Source organism: Pipistrellus hanaki, assembly GCF_964339955.1.
Source record: "Pipistrellus hanaki genome assembly, chromosome: 12".
Lineage (NCBI taxonomy): Eukaryota > Metazoa > Chordata > Mammalia > Chiroptera > Vespertilionidae > Pipistrellus > Pipistrellus hanaki.
In genome coordinates, this window is record NC_140514.1 from 1,018,026 (window position 1) to 1,035,447 (window position 17,422).

At 63.2% G+C, this 17,422-nt stretch overlaps 2 protein-coding genes across 5 annotated transcripts in view; one reads left to right on the forward strand and one right to left on the reverse strand.

Moving 5' to 3' along the window:
• The first annotated feature begins 472 nt into the window (after positions 1-472).
• Positions 473-2,611, forward strand: ID2 (inhibitor of DNA binding 2). The gene is made up of 3 exons (XM_084899998.1): positions 473-946; positions 1,290-1,351; positions 2,051-2,611. The coding sequence occupies exons 1-2, from the start codon at positions 602-604 to the stop codon at positions 1,344-1,346; spliced, it is 402 nt and encodes a 133-aa protein (XP_084756124.1). The 5' UTR covers positions 473-601; the 3' UTR covers positions 1,347-1,351; positions 2,051-2,611.
• Positions 2,612-10,362: 7,751 nt separating this feature from the next.
• The window catches only part of KIDINS220 (kinase D interacting substrate 220), a 35,426-nt gene continuing 28,366 nt past the window's right edge, over positions 10,363-17,422 (reverse strand). For 2 of the 4 annotated variants that reach the window (XM_084900052.1, XM_084900051.1), the window contains 5 exons: positions 17,104-17,139; positions 14,425-14,553; positions 14,015-14,113; positions 12,932-13,165; positions 10,363-12,663 (listed from right to left, as the gene is read on the reverse strand). In XM_084900052.1, the coding sequence (XP_084756178.1) occupies positions 11,425-12,663; positions 12,932-13,165; positions 14,015-14,113; positions 14,425-14,553; positions 17,104-17,139 (1,737 nt within the window). In that variant the 3' untranslated portion in view covers positions 10,363-11,424. The remainder of the gene's footprint in view (positions 12,664-12,931; positions 13,166-14,014; positions 14,114-14,424; positions 14,554-17,103; positions 17,140-17,422) is intronic. The other 2 variants (XM_084900054.1, XM_084900053.1) reach the window with 1 other exon arrangement.

A 17,422-nucleotide genomic window follows, 5' to 3' on the forward strand; every position in this document is an offset into this window, starting at 1 on the left:
CAAACGCCCCTTGTCCGTGGCAAACGTGGTGCGTTTTCCCTTTGTGCGACCCGCTTTCCGTCCGAACGGCCGCCCCGCACCGCGGGGAGCGCGTCCCTCCCTCCGCGGCGGAGCTGGCCCGGGCGCGGGGGCCCCGGGGCTGCGGGGGGTCCCGGGGCTGCGGGGGGCTCCGAGGGCCGGGCACACCCCGGCCGGGCCCGGCCTCGCCGCTGAGGGAGAGGGAACCCAGATGCACATTCGGATTCCCGGGTCCCCCGCCCCGCCCGGCGCCCACTGTCCTCTATTTACCGCCCCAGCTGGCGCCCGCCCCGCCCACTCCGCACCCATTGGCTGCAAACGCGGAAGCGCGTAGGCCCCGCCCCTCGCACAGATTAGCCAATGGAGGCGCCCGCTCGGCCTGATGGACGTGGCGCTTCCCACCAGCGGGGACGCGGGACCGCGGAGCCCCGGCGCCGGCGCATAAAAGCCGCCCCGCCGCGAGCCCGGCTTCATTCTGAGCGGATCCGGCCGCGGCGCGGGCACCTTAGGCGGCGGCGGCGGCCTGAGCTCCGGGCAGCCCGCTCCCTCCCTCCCTGCCGGCCTCCCTCCGCCCCCGGCCAGCATGAAGGCCTTCAGCCCGGTGCGGTCCGTGCGGAAGGGCGGCCTCTCGGACCACAGCCTGGGCATCGCCCGCAGCAAGACGCCGGTGGACGACCCGCTGAGCCTGCTCTACAACATGAACGACTGCTACTCCAAGCTCAAGGAGCTGGTGCCCAGCATCCCGCAGGACCGCAAGGTGAGCAAGATGGAAATCCTGCAGCACGTCATCGACTACATCCTGGACCTGCAGCTCGCCCTGGACGCGCACCCCGCCATCGCCAGCCTGCACCGCCCGCGGCCCGGCCCGAGCGCGGCCCGGACGCCGCTGACCGCGCTCAACACGGACATCAGCGTCCTGTCCCTGCAGGTAGGCCGCCCGGACCTCCCGCTCGGCCCGGGACCCCCGCTCCGCCCCGGGGCCCCTTCCCGCCTCCCGCGGGCGATGGGCTGGGCGGCCCTGGCGGACCCGCTGTTGGAGCCGGGAACAGAGGGGACGAGCTCAGTAACTACTTTCCTAGAAACGCGCCGAGATGCGGCCGGTGAGACAGGGCCGGGGAGTTCTGACATGCGGACGCCTCTGTCTTTGAGCTGAATTGTAGCCTAAACGTGTCGGATGGGACTCGCTGTTCTAGGAACTGAGAGAGACGAAGAGGGAGAGAGCCCGGCTCCTGAGCTTGCCTAACGCCCGCCTTCATCCCCTTCCTCTCCAGGCCTCCGAGTTCCCCGCCGAGTTCACGTCCACCGACAGCAAGGCGCTCTGTGGCTGAGGACGGTGAGTGTGAGCTCGTGGCTCCCGGAGTGTTTTGTCCATGCGTGTGCGAGGCGTACTTTGTCATGCGTGTGCGCCTGTAAAAATGTGCATGTGTGTGCCCTGCGATGCATGCAGGAGCTTCTGGTGCCGGTGACTCAGGATCACAGGACACTTTCCTTAAAAAAAAAAAAAATTAAACTAAAAATAAAAGGACTTGCTGTGCGGTGGTCGGGGCGAGCAGAGCGTGTGCGGCTGCTGCCGGGCTGGCCGGTTATTTATGGGGCCGTGCTGCCAGGTACTGACCTCCGCGCCGTGAAGCCGTGAACCTCATCGTCCGGATTCCGCAGGCACCCTCCGCCTCCGGCACCCGGGCCGTGGGCTCGGCCAGGCCGCCCCGCGCCCCGGACTTCCCTCTCCGCGGAGAGGCTGTTTCCAATCACATAATTGTTCCCCGGCAGACAGGCGCCTGCGGCCGAGATCCCGGCAGGAGATTGGCGGGAGCCGCGGGCCTCTGCTGTTTTCTGTTTAGTTTGCGCGTGGGGCCGGGCGGCTGTGTGCGAGCATCTGGGCGCCGGGTTTGCCCAATCCCCGGGGTTTGGGTAAATGTTCAAACTGCGGCTTCCTCCTGGCGCCCGCCCCGGCGCCTCTCCCTCTCCCTCCTCCTCTCTCCCTCCCTCCCTCCTCCCTCTCTGCCTCACTCATTCTCTCAATCTCTTGCAGGTGGCCAGGACTTTCCCCTCCGCTTTGCACAACAGCAGATCCACAGGAACCTCCTTTTCGGCCTCGGGGAGGGCAGGGGTGAACCGGCCTCTTTTCACACATGGACATGAGCCTGGAGGCCCAGCCCCTGCCCGGCCGGCCGGTTATTTATGAGAAGACGGTGATGCCCTGTCTGGAGCCGGAAGGTTTCCTGGTCACTCTCCCCGCGGGGAGCGGACTCTAATCTGTGGCCGGTCAGCAGCTGCCTTTTCCTCAAAGGCGAGCGGGACTGCCAGAGGACCCAGCCTTCAGTGACTGCAGCGACGTCTGTGGGTCAGAAATTTGCCTTTTTGACACAGGCCTGCTCAACGCTGTGTGTATATTTATACGTAAATCTATCTATCTATCTATATCTATCTCGCGTGCAGCCCCGCGGACTCTCCGGAGTCGGCTGGGCGGGCGGCAGAGATGTCCTTTCTGCAGACAATGTGGAGTGATGTACTCATTCATGCTAAACTTTTTATAAAAGTTTGGTTGTACACTTAACCCTTTTATACGAAACTAATAAACCAAGTGTGTCTATTGGAGGGTGGCTGCCTGCTGTGTCCGGGGACCAGAGCCGCCATGTTTGTCTCCTGTTACCACTGAACCCGACCCACGCGCGTTCACGTTCGTAGACGGTAACGCCGACCGTAAACGGTCTGAGCAGCCCCGGGGCCCGTGGTTTCTCAGTTGCTCTCCTCTCTTCATCTCCCCCCTCCCACCGTCCTCTCTGCCTCAGAGCGGGTGTGGGGGTGAGTTTCATGCTGAGATGGGGTGTGGGGGGGCCAGGAGGCCTCAGGAGGGGCCACCTGAGCAGGTGTGCGGAGTGGAGGGAGGAAGAAAGCTGCTCCCTGAAGAGCTAGCGCGGCGGCACCGGAGTCCGCACAGGAGGGCGAGGGCAGGGAGGCCCCGTGGCCCCGTGGCCCTGCCCCGGAAGGGACTGAAGGGACTGCCCGGACTCCTGTGCCTCCTCACCGGCCCGGCCCCGGAGGCAGGGCTCCAGGGAGGGGGAGGGGGGGCGGAGCTGCTCTGGCTCCCACAGGCCTTCACACGGGTTCTCAGCGCCCACGGCGGGGGTGGGGTGAAGAGGGTGGGGGTGGAGGGGGGTGAGGATGGAGGGGGGTGAGGATGGAAGGGGGTGGGGGTGGAGGGGTGTGAAGGGGGTGAGGGTGAAGGGGGGTGGGGGTGGGGGTGGGGGTGAAGGGTGGGGGTGGTAGGGCTGGGAGGCCTGTCCGAGGTGGGGTGCAGGGGGAGGCTCCCCTGGGACCCCCCAGCCCAGCAGGTGTCGGGGCCCCTGTGCCCGGCGCCCGGCTGAGCCCGCGCTGGGATCGGGCAGCACCGGGCGTCGTTGATAATCGTACCGGGAGGCGGGCTGTGCCACCGGGACGGCTGGTCACCCCGCCGCCCCCTCCCCGCCTGGCCTGGGCCCTGTGCTGCGGGCCGGTCCCGCCCGACCCCATACCCCCCCCTTCCTCCCCCCAATCCGGACGGAGGGTCACCCACCTGCAGCGGCGGGGGATGGGCCGGCGGGCCGGTCCTGGGGTCCCGGGAGTGCGCCCCGTCGGGCCGCGGTGGAGGCCGGGCGCCCCCTGCTGGCCCGGGAGCGGCTGGCGGGCGGGGGCAGGGCCTCCAGGAGGATGGGTCACCCTCCCACCGCGCCCAGCCCTTCCTCCGGCCCCGTGTCTCCCCTCCTCCCCTGTCCCCCTCCCCCCACCTGCCCCCGCTGGGGGTGAGGGTGGGGGCTGGGTTCAGTGCCTGCACCTGCTGGGGGGGCCACCCCGGGTTCAGGACCTGCACCTGCTCCCCCTGCGCCTCGGCCGAAGGAGAGCCAGGCCCCTCTGTCCCTGAACCGCCTGTGGCTTCGCTCCCCACCTGCCGGCCACGCCGGGGCTGCGGGCTGCGGGCGGGGCTGCAGGGCCGGGGTGCGGGGGGAGGGGGGGTCAGGGCAGGACGCCCTGGGCTGCTGCTGGGGGGGTGGCCTGGTGGGCAGGGCAGGGCAGGCGGTCTGCTTGCTGAGTTTTACTGCGTCCTTGCAGGTGTGTGTGGGGGCGGGGGGCTGGGCTGTTTGCTGCCGGGGTGCCCGGCCTTCCTGTGGGGCGTCCTCAGGACAAGGGCGCGGGCCTGTGGCTAATGTTCCACCGGACCCGGCTGTCCGTCCTTATCTGGGCTCCGAGTCAAGGTCGGCCCAACCGCGGCGGCGGGGGCGCGGGCAGGTCAGTTTACTCTCCTTCCAGTTCCCAACACGGCCGGGGCCGGGCCTGGGGGCGGCGGCCGGGGCCCTCCCCTCTGTAGAGCGGCCGGAGGGCGGAGGGCGCAGGGCAGGCCGCCCACTGAGAGGGCCGGGGTGGAGCAGGGACGGAGGGTTCCTGAGGGTCCGAGCAGCGCCCGCCTGAGCCTGCAGAACGCCAGGAGAGACATCACTGAAACGGAGTTGTTAAAGGATAAATAATTTAATGTTGTTAAAGCATAAACACCATCCAAAGCAACCCGCAGACTCAGTGCAGTCCCTATCAACGTCCCAATGATCCATGTTTTATTTTTACCGAAACAGGAAAGTCCGGGAGTGGCCAGGACCCCTGGGGGCCGGAGTGGGCCGCGGGAGCTGCGGGGGGGGGGGGGGGGGGCGGGTTGGGGTGTGTGTCTGCGGCCGGGAGAAGCAGGAGTGGGGAGGTGGCCGCCGAGTGGAGCAGACGAGATGCCATCGCTCGCCAGCCCGGATGGGAAACTCACCCTGGAAACCCGCAGCCACAGGCCCACATCAGCGTGAACACCCGGGGCTGGCAAGCCCAGCAGCCCCTGCGAGAGAAACCCCCGACAGCACACACAATCCTCACACTCAGTGGCCTGTGGGGGGAAAAAATGTACTTTTAAAAAATATATATAGTTTATTGATTTTCTTACAGAGAGGAAGGGAGAGGGATAGAGAGCTAGAAACAGCTGCCTGCTGCACACCCCCTACGGGGATGTGCCCGCAACTAGGGTCCATGCCCTTGATCGGAATCGAACCTGGGACCCTTCGATCCTCAGACCGACGCTCTATCCACTGAGCCACCCCGGTGTTGGCCAAAACTGTACTTTTAAAAAAATATATATATTTTATTGATTTTTCACAGAGAGGAAGAGAGAGGGATAGAGAGTTAGAAACATCGATGAGAGAGAAACATCGACCAGCTGCCTCTTGCACACCCCCTACCAGGGATGTGCCTGCAACCAATGTACATGCCCTTGACCGGAATCGAACCTGAGACCTTTCAGTCTGCAGGCCGACACTCTATCCACTGAGCCACACCGGTTTCGGCTCATTGATTTTTTTACAGAGAGGAAGGAAGAGGGATAGAGAGCTAGAAACGTCGATGGGAGAGAAACACGGATCAGCTGCCTCCTGCACGCCCCACACTGGGGATCAGCAGCCCAGGCTCAGCTGCGGAGCCACGCCGGGCGGACTAAATGCTGTGTGGCGTTGCACCATCTGACTCTGACTCTGTAGTCACATCCCGGATGGGCTGGCATCTCCACACGGCCACGCAGAGGACTGAGGCCAGCGTTCCCAGCCCCCCCCCCAACCGCCCCCCCAGGGCTGGGGTCGCCCTCCCGAGCTTCACACAGGCGACCTCTGGGAAGATGCCCAGGTCACACAGAAAAGCCTTTGAGGCCACACAGGTGAAGGGTGAGGGGCGGGGCTGGGCTGGCCCGGACGACCTGTGCGCACAGGTGAGCCTCCTGGTCAGTGCGGTTTGGGGTGGACCCTGCAGGTAGGCCATGGTGCCTGTGTCGCCCACACATACACACAGGTGCTGCCCGGCGCCCCCTGGCCTCACCCAGCCTGACCTCACCAGCCTGGCCTCACCCAGCCCGGCCTCACCAGCCTGGCCTCACCAGCCTGGCCTCACCAGCCTGGCCTCACCCACCCCGGCCTCACCAGCCTGGCCTCACCAGCCTGGCCTCACCCACCCCGGCCTCACCAGCCTGGCCTCCCAGCCTGGCCTCACCCACCCCGGCCTCACCAGCCTGGCCTCCCAGCCTGGCCTCACCCACCCCGGCCTCACCAGCCTGGCCTGACCCCTCACCACCCTGGCCTCACCAGCTTGGCCTCACCAGCCTGGCCTCACCCACCCTGGCCTCACCAGCCTGGCCTCACCAGCCTGGCCTCACCCACCCTGGCCTCACCAGCCTGGCCTCGCCCACCCTGGCCTCACCAGCCTGGCCTCACCAGCCTGGCCTCACCAGCCTGGCCTCGGCGCTCCCGCCCCACCCCAGCAAGGTCTCCTGTGAAACTGGAGGACACAGGACAACAAGACAACAACTAAAGACACAGAGAGTGAACAGAACCAGGTGAAAGCAAGAGGAAGAACAACAAAACTCCAAAAGAAAGTGGTTTCTTTAAAAATAAAAGCAGTTTACTTTGCGTTAAGTGTAACAACCTGCAGCCTGTACACTCTCGGGAACACAGCCGGGGCAACGGGCGAGCCAGGAACTGGGATTCTGAAAACCATCGGCCACCGTTCCAGGAAACCCGAGCCCAGAAGCCCCGAGAGGAGGCCGCAGGCCACGCGCTCACACGCGTGCTTCCCGCTCTGCGCGTGGCTTCCCCCGCACGGCTTCTAACCGGACCAACTCAGACTCAACAGCCAAGAAGCACAGCCTGCTGGGGCGCGTGGGCCCCTCCTCCCGGCCTGCCGGCAGCAGTGTCCTCCCCTCCGCTGGCGAGGAGCCTGTGGCAGAAGCTCAGCCGGTGGAGGACCGGGCTCCGGGCCGGAGACGAGAGCCAGGCCCTGGCTGCCCTGGAGGGGACGGTGAGGAGGCATCGGCAGGGCCGTGAGAAAGAGACGGTGAGCCAGGCAGTCTCCGTTATGTGGAGCAGCTGCTTCCCTTGAACAAGGAGTGTGCAGCTCTGCGTCCTTTGTTAAAGTTTCATTTGTCCGAGGCTCTGATCAGTGTTTGACAGAGATGAAGGGAGAGAGAGAGATAGTTAGAAACATCAATGGGAGAGAAACACCGATCAGCTCTGAGAAAATCCAAAAAAAACCAACTAAGTCCTAATAGCCCTGGCCTGGTGGCTCAGTGGCTGAGCATTGACCTGTGAGCCAGGTTGATTCTTGGTCAGGGCACATGGCCAGTTTGCAGGCTCCATCCCCAGTGCGGGGTGTGCAGAAGGCAGCCGATCAATGATTCTCTCTCATCATGGATGCTTCTCTCTCTCCCTCTCCATTCCTCTCTCTGAAACGAATAAAAGCATTAAAAAAAAAAACTCTTTAAGGAATCATTCTACTATTGGTCTGCAAATGATTGTTCTCCCTTCTCTACTGACTCTTTACTCTTGTGATTCTTACCTCTCTTCACGCCACAGTGATGGGAGTTCAGGATGGAGCCCCTCCTGCTGCCACCCAGGCCCCTTTCAGACCGCGTTGTGCTCTCGGTGCCGAGGTGGGATGCCCTGGCCACGAGGCCGCTGGCACCCAGGCCCAGGCCGCTGAGCCGAGTTAACCAGGCCCAGGCCGCTGAGCCGAGTTAACCAGGCCCAGGCCTGAGCCGAGTTAACCAGGCCCAGGCCGCTGAGCCGAGTTAACCAGGCCCAGGCCTGAGCCGAGTTAACCAGGCCCAGGCCGCTGAGCCGAGTTAACCAGGCCCAGGCCTGAGCCGAGTTAACCAGGCCCAGGCCGCTGAGCCGAGTTAACCAGGCCTTGGGAGATGAGTTAATGAGACTCCGGGCAGCTGAACTGACTTAACCAGGGCCGAGGCAGGAGGGCTGAGATAACCCGGCTGGAGCAGTAGAGTCTAATTAACCCAGCTTAACCAGGCCCCAGGCAGCAGCTCTGAGTTAACCAGCACTGGGCTTCACTAGCAATGCTGCCTGCACAGCTTGGGCTCTGTGGGGGACAGTGGTGGGTTTCCAGCCATTAGTCCAGAGGCTTCTAGCTTCACTCTGTTTCTCAAAACGGGAGGAGGCGAGCTCTCAGGGTGCCGGCTGTTTTTGGCGCTGGCTCCCCGTGCAGGGCGGGGCTCTCGCCTGCCTGCCTCACACCGGTCCTCTGCAGGTGCCTCTGGCCCTCGGGCAGCAGGTCTCCCTGGCAGGAGAGCGTTTACAGTTATGAGACTAGTGCACGAGATGGTTGCCCATTAAAAGAGGATTATAGGAAATATTTTAATATTGCTATTTGCCCTTTATAATAGAAGTGTCAGAGAAAGAAAATTAGTAAAATGTATATGAAAACCTTCCTCCTATCAGAGTCTCGGACTCACCACGGGACCCAGAGTCAAATCCCCACCCATCCACATGCACCTCAAAATCGTGTGAGACCCAGACCCCCGCCCCTCCCCCACTGGGCTAGATCCAGGCCTGGCCAGTCCCACCCTTGTCAAGTCCCACTGGGCAGAGGGCATAGCCTCAGGTCCCCTGGTCCGGCACCAGGACAGGGGGCATGGCCTGAGGTCCCCCAGCCCATAACCCTCCTGGTCCCCCCCTGAAGTCCCCCGTCAAGCCCTGCCAGGCGGGGGTGCAGTCTGCTAGGGTGGGGCCACAGCCTGAAGCCAAGCCTCGCCTGGTGGGGGTGTGGCCGGAGGTCCCCTCGCCTGGAGCTGGGGTGCAGGGAGCAAGCAGTCTGAGGTCCCCTAGCTCAGCACCAGGACGGGCAGCTCACCTGAGGTCCCACGTCAAGCCCCACCAGGCAGGGGGCGTGGCCTGAGGTCCCCTGTCAGGCCTCACAGGGGCAGGGGAGGGCGTAGCCTCAGGTCCCTGCTGACGGCTCGTAAATGCTCCTGATGGGAACTTGGCCTCAGCTGTGGGTGCAGCCATCTTTGTGACGGAGTGATGGTCAATTAGCATATTCCTCTTTATTAGAGAGGATTCTCCATTCCATCTCTACCTCATTAGCCTCAACCAAGGACCCTCAGCCTTTCGGGAGTGACGAGCCAGGAGCCCGCCCAGCGTGGCCCATGGCGCACAGATCTCTTTCTGGCTGAGATGAGCTGAGGCGGCCCTGGGCAGCAGAGCTGAGGAAACCAGTTCACTGCGTGTCGATGGTCTCTTACAGCGCGGAGGCAGGGAAGAGGAGGGCACCACAGGCTGGGAATTAAAGGTGCGATCGTTGCCGGGACCGGTTTGGCTCGATGGATAGAGCCCCGGCTTGGGGACTGAAGGGTCCCGGGTTCGATTCCGGTCAAGGGCATGTACCTTGGTTGCGGGCATATCCCCGGTAGGGGGTGTGCAAGAGGCAGCTGATCGATGACTCTCTCATCGATGTTTCTAACTCTCTATCTCTCTCCCTTCCTCTCTGTATAAAATCAATAAAATATATTTTTAAAAATAAAAAAATAAATAAAAAGGTGCGATCTTTTCCGTTAGCCACTCCACCCTGAGCAAATGCCCACCTCTCTCCCCTGCTGCCCGCCGCCCGCAGCCTGAGCCTGGACGGCAGGAGGGCCCCGGCCTCCGCCAGGAGGGGATCTGACTGCACATTCCCTCTAAGCCACTGGTCCCTGCAGTAAGGAAACAGCGCCCCCTAGTCCTCCTTTTCCTGGGAGTTACGTTGATTTAGTCAGTTATCCAGGAATGCAGGGCTTTCAACTCTGGGAAACTTCTAAATAGGCTGAGCATTCCTGGTATTACCAAAGATTACGTAATATTAAAACTATTTAAATGCAGTTTTTTAGCCAGAAGGAAAAATATTTAATTTCATTCAAAAACTATTTTTCTAAAGGCGTTTGTAAGGAAAAGATGATTGAAATAGACTTTACTGCAGTCTGTAACACGCAGTCTAAAGAGTGGCCAATTTAAGATGACGACTTTAGCAAACAAGGTTCTAAACGTACCAGGCTGGGCGATTAGAATCACTGTCACTACAGGAAGCTCACGTGGGTGAGATACACCACACTCCCAGAGGATGGACTCAGCTCTGAGTGATCCTGGACGTGCAGCAACGGAAGGCGCTGGACAAGAGCCATGTGAGAGCCAGGCCGACCCACACGTCATAAACACACACACACACACACACACACACACACACACACAGACTCAGATTCCGTGGGTGACGGTGTGACTGGTTTGCTGACTCTGACGTGTGGAAAAGCAAACTTCCAGAGAGTTCATTCATCGAATAACTGAGAGCCCCCAGGACTGGGACGACCGACTTCTTGCAGAAACAGACGCGCACGGCCCAGCTCCACACGCGCTGGGACGGGCCCAGATCCGGGGCCTGTGGGGCGGCTCAGAGCTGCCCGGACGTCCCTAACAGGCTCCGGGCACACAGAACGAGCACCGTCATCGTCGTACGAATAAAAACTCCGAGCCAGCATCGCATGCAATCTCTTTATTTTTCCAGCGTTTTGTACACGAGGACCAGGGTGTGGCTCACAGCAGCACGGACACTGCGTGCACGGAGCGCGTCCGCTCACCGGAGGGAGGGGTTGCCTCGGAGATAATCACTGACTGCACGGCACCGCACGCTCACACACACATCCCAAAGCCAGCGGTTCAGGATCCGAGGTCCTCCACCCGTCCCGCCTGACTGGTTAGAACACGGGTAGGTCGTGCAAGATAACACGCTGTGAAAACGTTAGACACTTGAGCCTCAGGCGGGGAGATCCTAAACAGCAACTACGTCAAGCTAATAACTTATCTGCACACGAATGAAGGTCGTGAAGGAAGCCATCGGAGGGACACTGCACTAGGTACTCACACTACAATCACATCTGACATCTTCCGATGGCGATGCTACAAGAATTCATCTACGTGAGCTAGAAACCCCACGCCTGGCGGGCCCCTCCCCCCAAGGAGTCAGGTCCTCCTCACTGCAGGGCCCGGAGGGGAACCCCGGCACACGCTTCCCCGTTCCAGAGCGATGGCGGTCCCGGGCCGGAGAGAGGAGCCCAGGGGCTTTAGACCCTCTTAGAGCCCCTTTATCGTGTATTTCCCACTCAGAGTTAAACCCTTGGATAAGCGATCTGACTAGGTCTCAATTTGCCTCCAGTCTCTGGCTGCTCCACACCTGTCAGTCCTTCTCTCTAACCCTAAAAGCGAACTGGGCTCGAGCCTGCCTCAGTCTGCGAGCGGTCCCCAGGGCGCCGTTTTCTTGGCGAGTTACAGCCTTTGTATGTGAGATACCTGACCCATCCTTATCCTCGGACCCTCTCAGACGTTTTCATGGGGTTGGTGCCAATGGAAGGTGAAACAGCAGGGAGTCTGGAAGCTTCTAATCCTCTAGGTACAAAGGCAGCGGGCAGCCTGAGCCGGCAGGGGCCTCTGCCCCCGGCCTTGCGCTCACTGTACACACACAGCAGACACACGGGGATGGAAGGGTGCCCCCGCCCTACAGCCCGGCCAGCTGCCACGGCCTCGGGTGCCGCCTGCGGGCTCCCTACAGGATGCTCTCCCGCTCCTCCCCGAAGCCGGTGCCGTCGGCGGCCGCGGCCAGCAGCTCGGAGGCCTCCTTGGAGAGCCGGGCGTAGCTGGCCCGCGGGCCCCGCTTGGGAGCCAGGCCCCGCAGGTTCTCGTTGTGCAGGGCGGTGGCGCTGGGGCTGGGCCGCAGCAGGACCGGGCCGGTGTCCCGGGGCCCCTCCCTCTCGTCGAGGCCCTGGGGGGGCCTGCCGGCCGGGGCGCTGTTGTTGTTGAGGGTCGCGGTGCTGGGCGTGCGGTTGAGGTTGAAGGCCTTGGGGCCGGCGGGCCAGGCCTCCTCGGGGCTGCTGGCCACCAGGCTGCACTCGGACGGGCTGGGCTTGTCCTCGGAGCAGATGGACATGCGGGCCAGGCCGGGCTCGGGCAGGCCGCTCAGGCTGCGGGGCGGCCCGCGGGGGCCGTCCTCGCCCAGCTCGATGAGGTCGGCCTTGTCCGGCCGCGCGTCGCCCGCCTCGTTGAGCAGCGAGTGGTTGGGCGAGCTCTCGCAGGAGCGCACGCCCGAGTCGGACGAGTCCTTCTTGTCGAGCAGGGCGTCCGACAGGTACTCCTTGGCCTTGATGAAGGAGCGCAGGGGCTCGGTGCTGCGCTCGGGCGAGCGGGCCGCCCGCTCCGCCCGGCCCTCGGCCCTCCGGGCCTTGTCCTCGCGCAGCAGGGGCGTGTGGTCGGACTCCTCGGGGCCGGACTCGTCGTCGCTGGGGAGCTTCTGGTAGCGCAGGCCGCCGCCCTTGAGCTTCAGGTCCGTCTGGAAGAGGCTGGGCCGCTCGGAGGACCTGCGGCCCGGGAGCAGCTTGCTGGCGGCCTGGTCGGACTTCTCGTCCTCCTCGGTGATGGGGTCCAGCGGGGAGGCGTCGCTGGTGGAGACCCCGGACGAGGAGAAGTCCAGCACGTCGGCCCGCTTCAGCAGGAATGGCTTCCGCCCGTCCTCCGGCTTCGGCTCGCCGTCCTTGGCCTTGTCCGGCTCCAGGGCCGCGTGCAGGGAGCCCCCCGAGGCGCTGGGCCCCAGGTAGCAGGTGCTGTGCGGGGAGGACCTGCCGCTGACGGCCGCGGAGCCCGGCCCCCCTTCCAGCTGCGACATCTGCGCGATGTACTCCCTGTAGGCGTCCCGGTACTCCGCCTGCACCTTGTCCGTCAGCTTGGAGATCTCGATGCTGGAGTCCTGCGAGTTGAGGCTCGACAGGCTGGGCGTTCTGCGCGGCTGCGACTGCGAAGACAGAAAATAACGTCAGCGTCAGGGAACGAGAGGGGGCGGGGCAGCCAGCCCGCAGGCCTCGGCGGTGGAGCAGCGAGCTATGAACCACAAGGTCAGGGTTCGATCCCCCCGCCCCCCGCCCGCTTTCCTGTCTGCGCTCGCCCCGCCCAGCCCCCGAGCTTCTCCCTCGGCCCTCCCTCGGGCAGCACGGCCCCCAGCCCCCATCGCCGACCAGGCCTCCCTCCCTCCCAGCCCGGCCGGAGCCGCGGCGCGGGCGCACCTGCCAGCTGAGGTTGCTGTGCTGCGGGGCGCCCTCCTCCAGGCCCAGCGTGTTGAGCTCCTCGAAGCTGAAGTTGAGGGTGTAGGGGGCCTGGCCCGGGAGCTCGGTGTGCGGCAGCTCGTGGGGGGCCCTGCGGGCCGGCTCCCCCGGGGCCGCGGGGCCGCTGTTGTTCTCGTTGAGCAGCCGCAGGTCCTCCGCGGCTGCCTGCTGCTCCGCGCTCCGCAGGTCCAGCACCTGCGGGGAAAGCGCCCCTGAGACATCCACCTCCAGAACCTTCTGGAAGCCCCGCACACCCTGCCCGGCCGCAGGCAGCGGCATCAGAGGTCACTTAGACATAGAAGCAAGTTATCCTCTGGAGTGAGCAGACACTCCGTAAGCACATGTCCACGCGTGTGTGTGTCCTGTCCCCCTCGTGTGCACACGGAGAGGAGGAACGGGCACAATCACATGCATGTCATGCTCACATCTGACCGTCCCGTGGCTGTTTTAACCAAAGGACAAAACAAAGGGCAGCGGGGAGTGTGGGGACCGGGCTGGCGGTGCTCCCGCGGAGAAACCAGCCGTGATCAGGAGCCACTGCGGGGGGTTGGGGGGAACACAGGACCCCAGGGAGCACGGGGCCCAGTCCGAGCCTCAGGAGCAGAGGCCAGCGGGTGGGGACGGCTGAGGGAGCAGCCAGGGCCGGGGCTCTGTGAGCCTGCTGGGCGGATCCTGGCCGGAGGCCGGCGGGGGCCGTGTCCTGGAGACGCTGGGATGAGGGCCACAGGGGTGGGGGGTCGGACACCGAGTGCAGTGTTTGCTGAGGAGACACAGGACTCCGCTGTGAGGGGCGCGCAGGCCTGACCAGGACGAACGGAGGCCACGGCCTGAGCTTGGGCGGAGGGGAGGCGGCGGAGGGGAGGGGGGAGGAGTGGGCCTCTCCAGGGGAAGGCCGAGGGCGGCCATCGGGCTGGGTGCCTGCCTAGCAACACGCAGCGGCAGGTGCCCACACGCCTCCTCCGTGCCTTTCAGGACGCACAGGCCCTCAGCCTCGGCTAGACCCCGCCCGGCCCTGCTGCCCGGACGCCGGGAGCACAGCCTTACCGCGCTTCTGAACAGGTGCCAGTCCCCGAAGTTCATGTTCATCTCCTTCTTCAGCTCCTCGATGTTGCACTGCGCCAGCACGCGGCCGTTGATGTTGGCCTGCGGACGGGCAGAGGGAGGTGAGGCTCGGGGCCACCGGAGGTGAAGGGCGCGCACAGCTCACACGGCCCAGGGCCGGCCGGGGCCGTCCCACACCACCGGCCGCGAGCGTGTCCAGCGTCCTCGCTCAGTGACCCACCTCTTCCGGGACCAGGCAGGGGCCGGCCTCGGGTTCTGTCCATACCCCCTCCCGACAACCCTGCCCCATCCCAGCATGCACTGCGGCTGCCGGGGGCGGGGGATGGGGGGGACGGAGAGCACAGCTCAGAGCTGCGCACAGGCTCTCCCCCGGGCAGGCAGGGCCGGCTCACCTTGCGGATGGTGGCACAGTACTGCGGCAGCATGCTCGGCTCCAGCCCCTCGATCTGCTTCAGCCGCTCGCACACGGCATCCACGGTCATGGCGCTCAGCGCCCCCGCGCCGGGGGCCGGGCCCGCGCCCTGGAACGCGCGGGAGAACGTGTTAACGGAGGGGAGAGGCGGGCACAGCCGGAGCTCGGGGAGACACACCAGCACTCACTAACAACAGTGTCACTATAGGACAAGCAGGGAGCGTGGGGGGCGGGTCCCGCTGCCCGCGTCCTCAGCAGCTTTCCCCGCGCCACGGCCTGGCAGCCTCTGCAGGAGGGCAGCCTGGGCACGCCAGGCCCCCAGAGGGTGCACTCCGAGCGCCTGGGGCAGCTGAGCCTGATGTAAGGCAGGGACCGGGTGCCCTCAGGGAGCCAGTGCTGTCCCTCCTCAGACCAGCTCAGCAGCAGACCTGGGCCATCTCCGGCTACACTTCCCTCACGCTGTTCTATACCACGTATCCAGAAAGCAGTCCCTCTTCACACGTGAGAGCAAACAGCCCAGGACAACACGGTCTCCTCCAGAGAACCAAAACAAGTCCCTGGCGTTCACTGAGAGGGGCGTCCATGGCAGAGGATCCGCTTCTTTGGTGAAATGAGCTGCCCTGTAACCCACCAAAGCCAGTCTGGCTCGGCTTCTGCGCTGAGCTCTGGGGAGAGGGAGGTGCAGCGCACTGAACGTCAGCGTGCTTCTGGGGACAGGCGGCGGCGTTACTGCAGGTTTTCTACGATGGCCGCCGTCATAAAACTAGCTGGTGCCCGTGAATCTCACGGAGGAAGGAGAAACAGAACAAGCGCGATAAGGAAAAAGCAAACGCAATGACTTATCGGGTAAACACTCACTAAAACCTGACTCGATCACTGGGCACAGAACGGCAACACTAAAGCCCATCACGCGTTCTCACTTGGAAACGGCCTGTGACAGATGGTTTCAGCACACGTCACACTTCCTTCTTAAAAAACTTCCTAACACGAAAACTGGGATCAGAGGACGTCGGTTTGCTGAAACTGCTGTGTAAATGTCAGGGCGCACACCGCCTGGGACTCTCAGGCCCACGGGGCGTTCACAAACGGACTGGAACCGCCTCGATGAGCACCGGTGTCATCGGGGGAGGCGGGACCAAGCCCTGGCCCACCCACCCCGGGGAAGGGCGGGAGGCGGAGGGGCGCGGGCAGGGGCTGCGGCCGCTGCGGAGGCCCCGCGGGCGCGCACACCCAGCAGGCAGGCGCCAGGCTGCTCCGGCGGCCCCATGGGAGGAGATCTCGGAAAGTGTCGGTACCCGTCTCTGCGTGTTAAACCCACTGGCACACGGCTGCAGGGAAGGAGTGAGAGAGAATGAAGGGCACAGGTGTAACACACACACAGGACACGCACAGCAGCACCCGTCCCTTTCTCTCTCACACTCGCCTCCACGCAGCACCAGCGGGGGGCACCCACCCCACCACCCCCGCAGGCCCATCTCATGAACACGCCTGGCAGTTTCTAAGTTGCACTCTCGTTAAAATGTATGTTCTACTGGAAGAAGAAATTATTGGCCGTCCATTCAACAACAAAAAAGCCACGTAAATCAAATTTGTTCTGAAAAGTCAATAATCCTGCTGCCTCCAAGTTTAAAGTTAATCGTTAAATATTACGATTTAAAAATGCAATGACTTATTGCAGACCAATTTAACAAGATCTAAATACTTGGAATCCACATGATCATGTCATAAAATGAAATATTTTCTAGCTACACTATAGTCAATGTTCAAAACCACACTTTTCCAAATCTGTGTTGTTTCACTGGGCGTGAAGCACATGTATACGCACTAAAAACACCATTTAAAAGTAAGGCCTTTGCAGCCTCACAGCTCAAGCCAGCGTGGAGGGTGAAAACCCCTGCAAACTAGGATCCACATAACCTTTCTGGTGACGGAGAGGGTTTTGCTGTGTTGTTGTTTTTAAATATGTTTTTATTGATTTGAGAGAGAGAAAGGGAGACAGAGAGAGAAACCTTGGTGAGAGAGGAAAATTCGGCTGCCTCCAGCGCGCCCCCTACTGGGGATGGAGCCCACACCCTGGGCCTGTGCCCTGAGCGGCAGAAACCCTGACCATGGTGTACCCGAGCCGCACTGGCCGTGGCTCGGTGGGGAGATGGGAGTTTTTAAAGTATCCTTCCAGTCAGACATGGGCCGTGAGTTGTGTTTCCGTCCTGATGAGGGTGAAGGTGAAGGTTCTTAAAAGGGCCACAACCACCCAGAGCCGACAGCCCTGGCCCCTGGTGATGGCAACAGCACAGACGCTGCCTCTGACGCCGCGTCACCCGCACCGGCGGGGACCGTGTGGTTTGGTGTCAGCCCCGGTCTAAGGCTCTTTACAGAGCGGCTGTGTGTGTGTGGGAGACCGGGAAGCTGTCAGCGGTGCTGAGGGACAAGCAGAGGATGCCATTGGTCCTCCCGCTGGAGATGTCACCTCCTCCCCTCACGTGAGAGAAGCAGCGGCTCCGAGTGGCCGGCGGGCTCAGCACCGCGCGTTAAGGACAACGTTTAAAAACCAAGTGCTGAGCTGCTGCCGTGAACATGGTACAAAGTTTTAACCGTCCTCTAAATGCCAACCACGTCACACTACAGCCTCCCGTGCCCGTGACGACGGCTCAGCCCTTACCCACGGCGTCGGCGGCTGTCCCGTCCACGGCCGCGCCTGGCGAGAGAGACAGCGTCAGGGACACGCACTTGCCCCGCGCCGGGCTAGGCCAGTGGTGGAAACGGGCTGCCTGGCCGAGCCCATGGCTCTCCTGCCCCTGGGCCTGGGGACTGTCCCGGGAAGCCCAGGCCTGCGCGTTTAACCCCTTCGTGAGCGATCTGAATGGCGCTCTCTCGGGCTGCGGGCTTCTCTGCTTCCCTCCAGCTGGACGTGGCGGCTGTGCGCTCTGGCCCATGCTGGCTCCTCTACAGCGGCTGGCACCTACCCCCCCCCCTCCCTG

Excerpts from the sequence above, each read along its gene's own strand:
- ID2 (XM_084899998.1), top strand. The coding sequence starts at position 602 with ATGAAGGCCTTCAGCCCGGTGCGGTCCGTGCGGAAGGGCGGCCTCTCG. Across the intron at positions 947-1,289 it reads TCAGCGTCCTGTCCCTGCAG|GCCTCCGAGTTCCCCGCCGA; the intron begins GTAGGCCGCCCG and ends CTTCCTCTCCAG.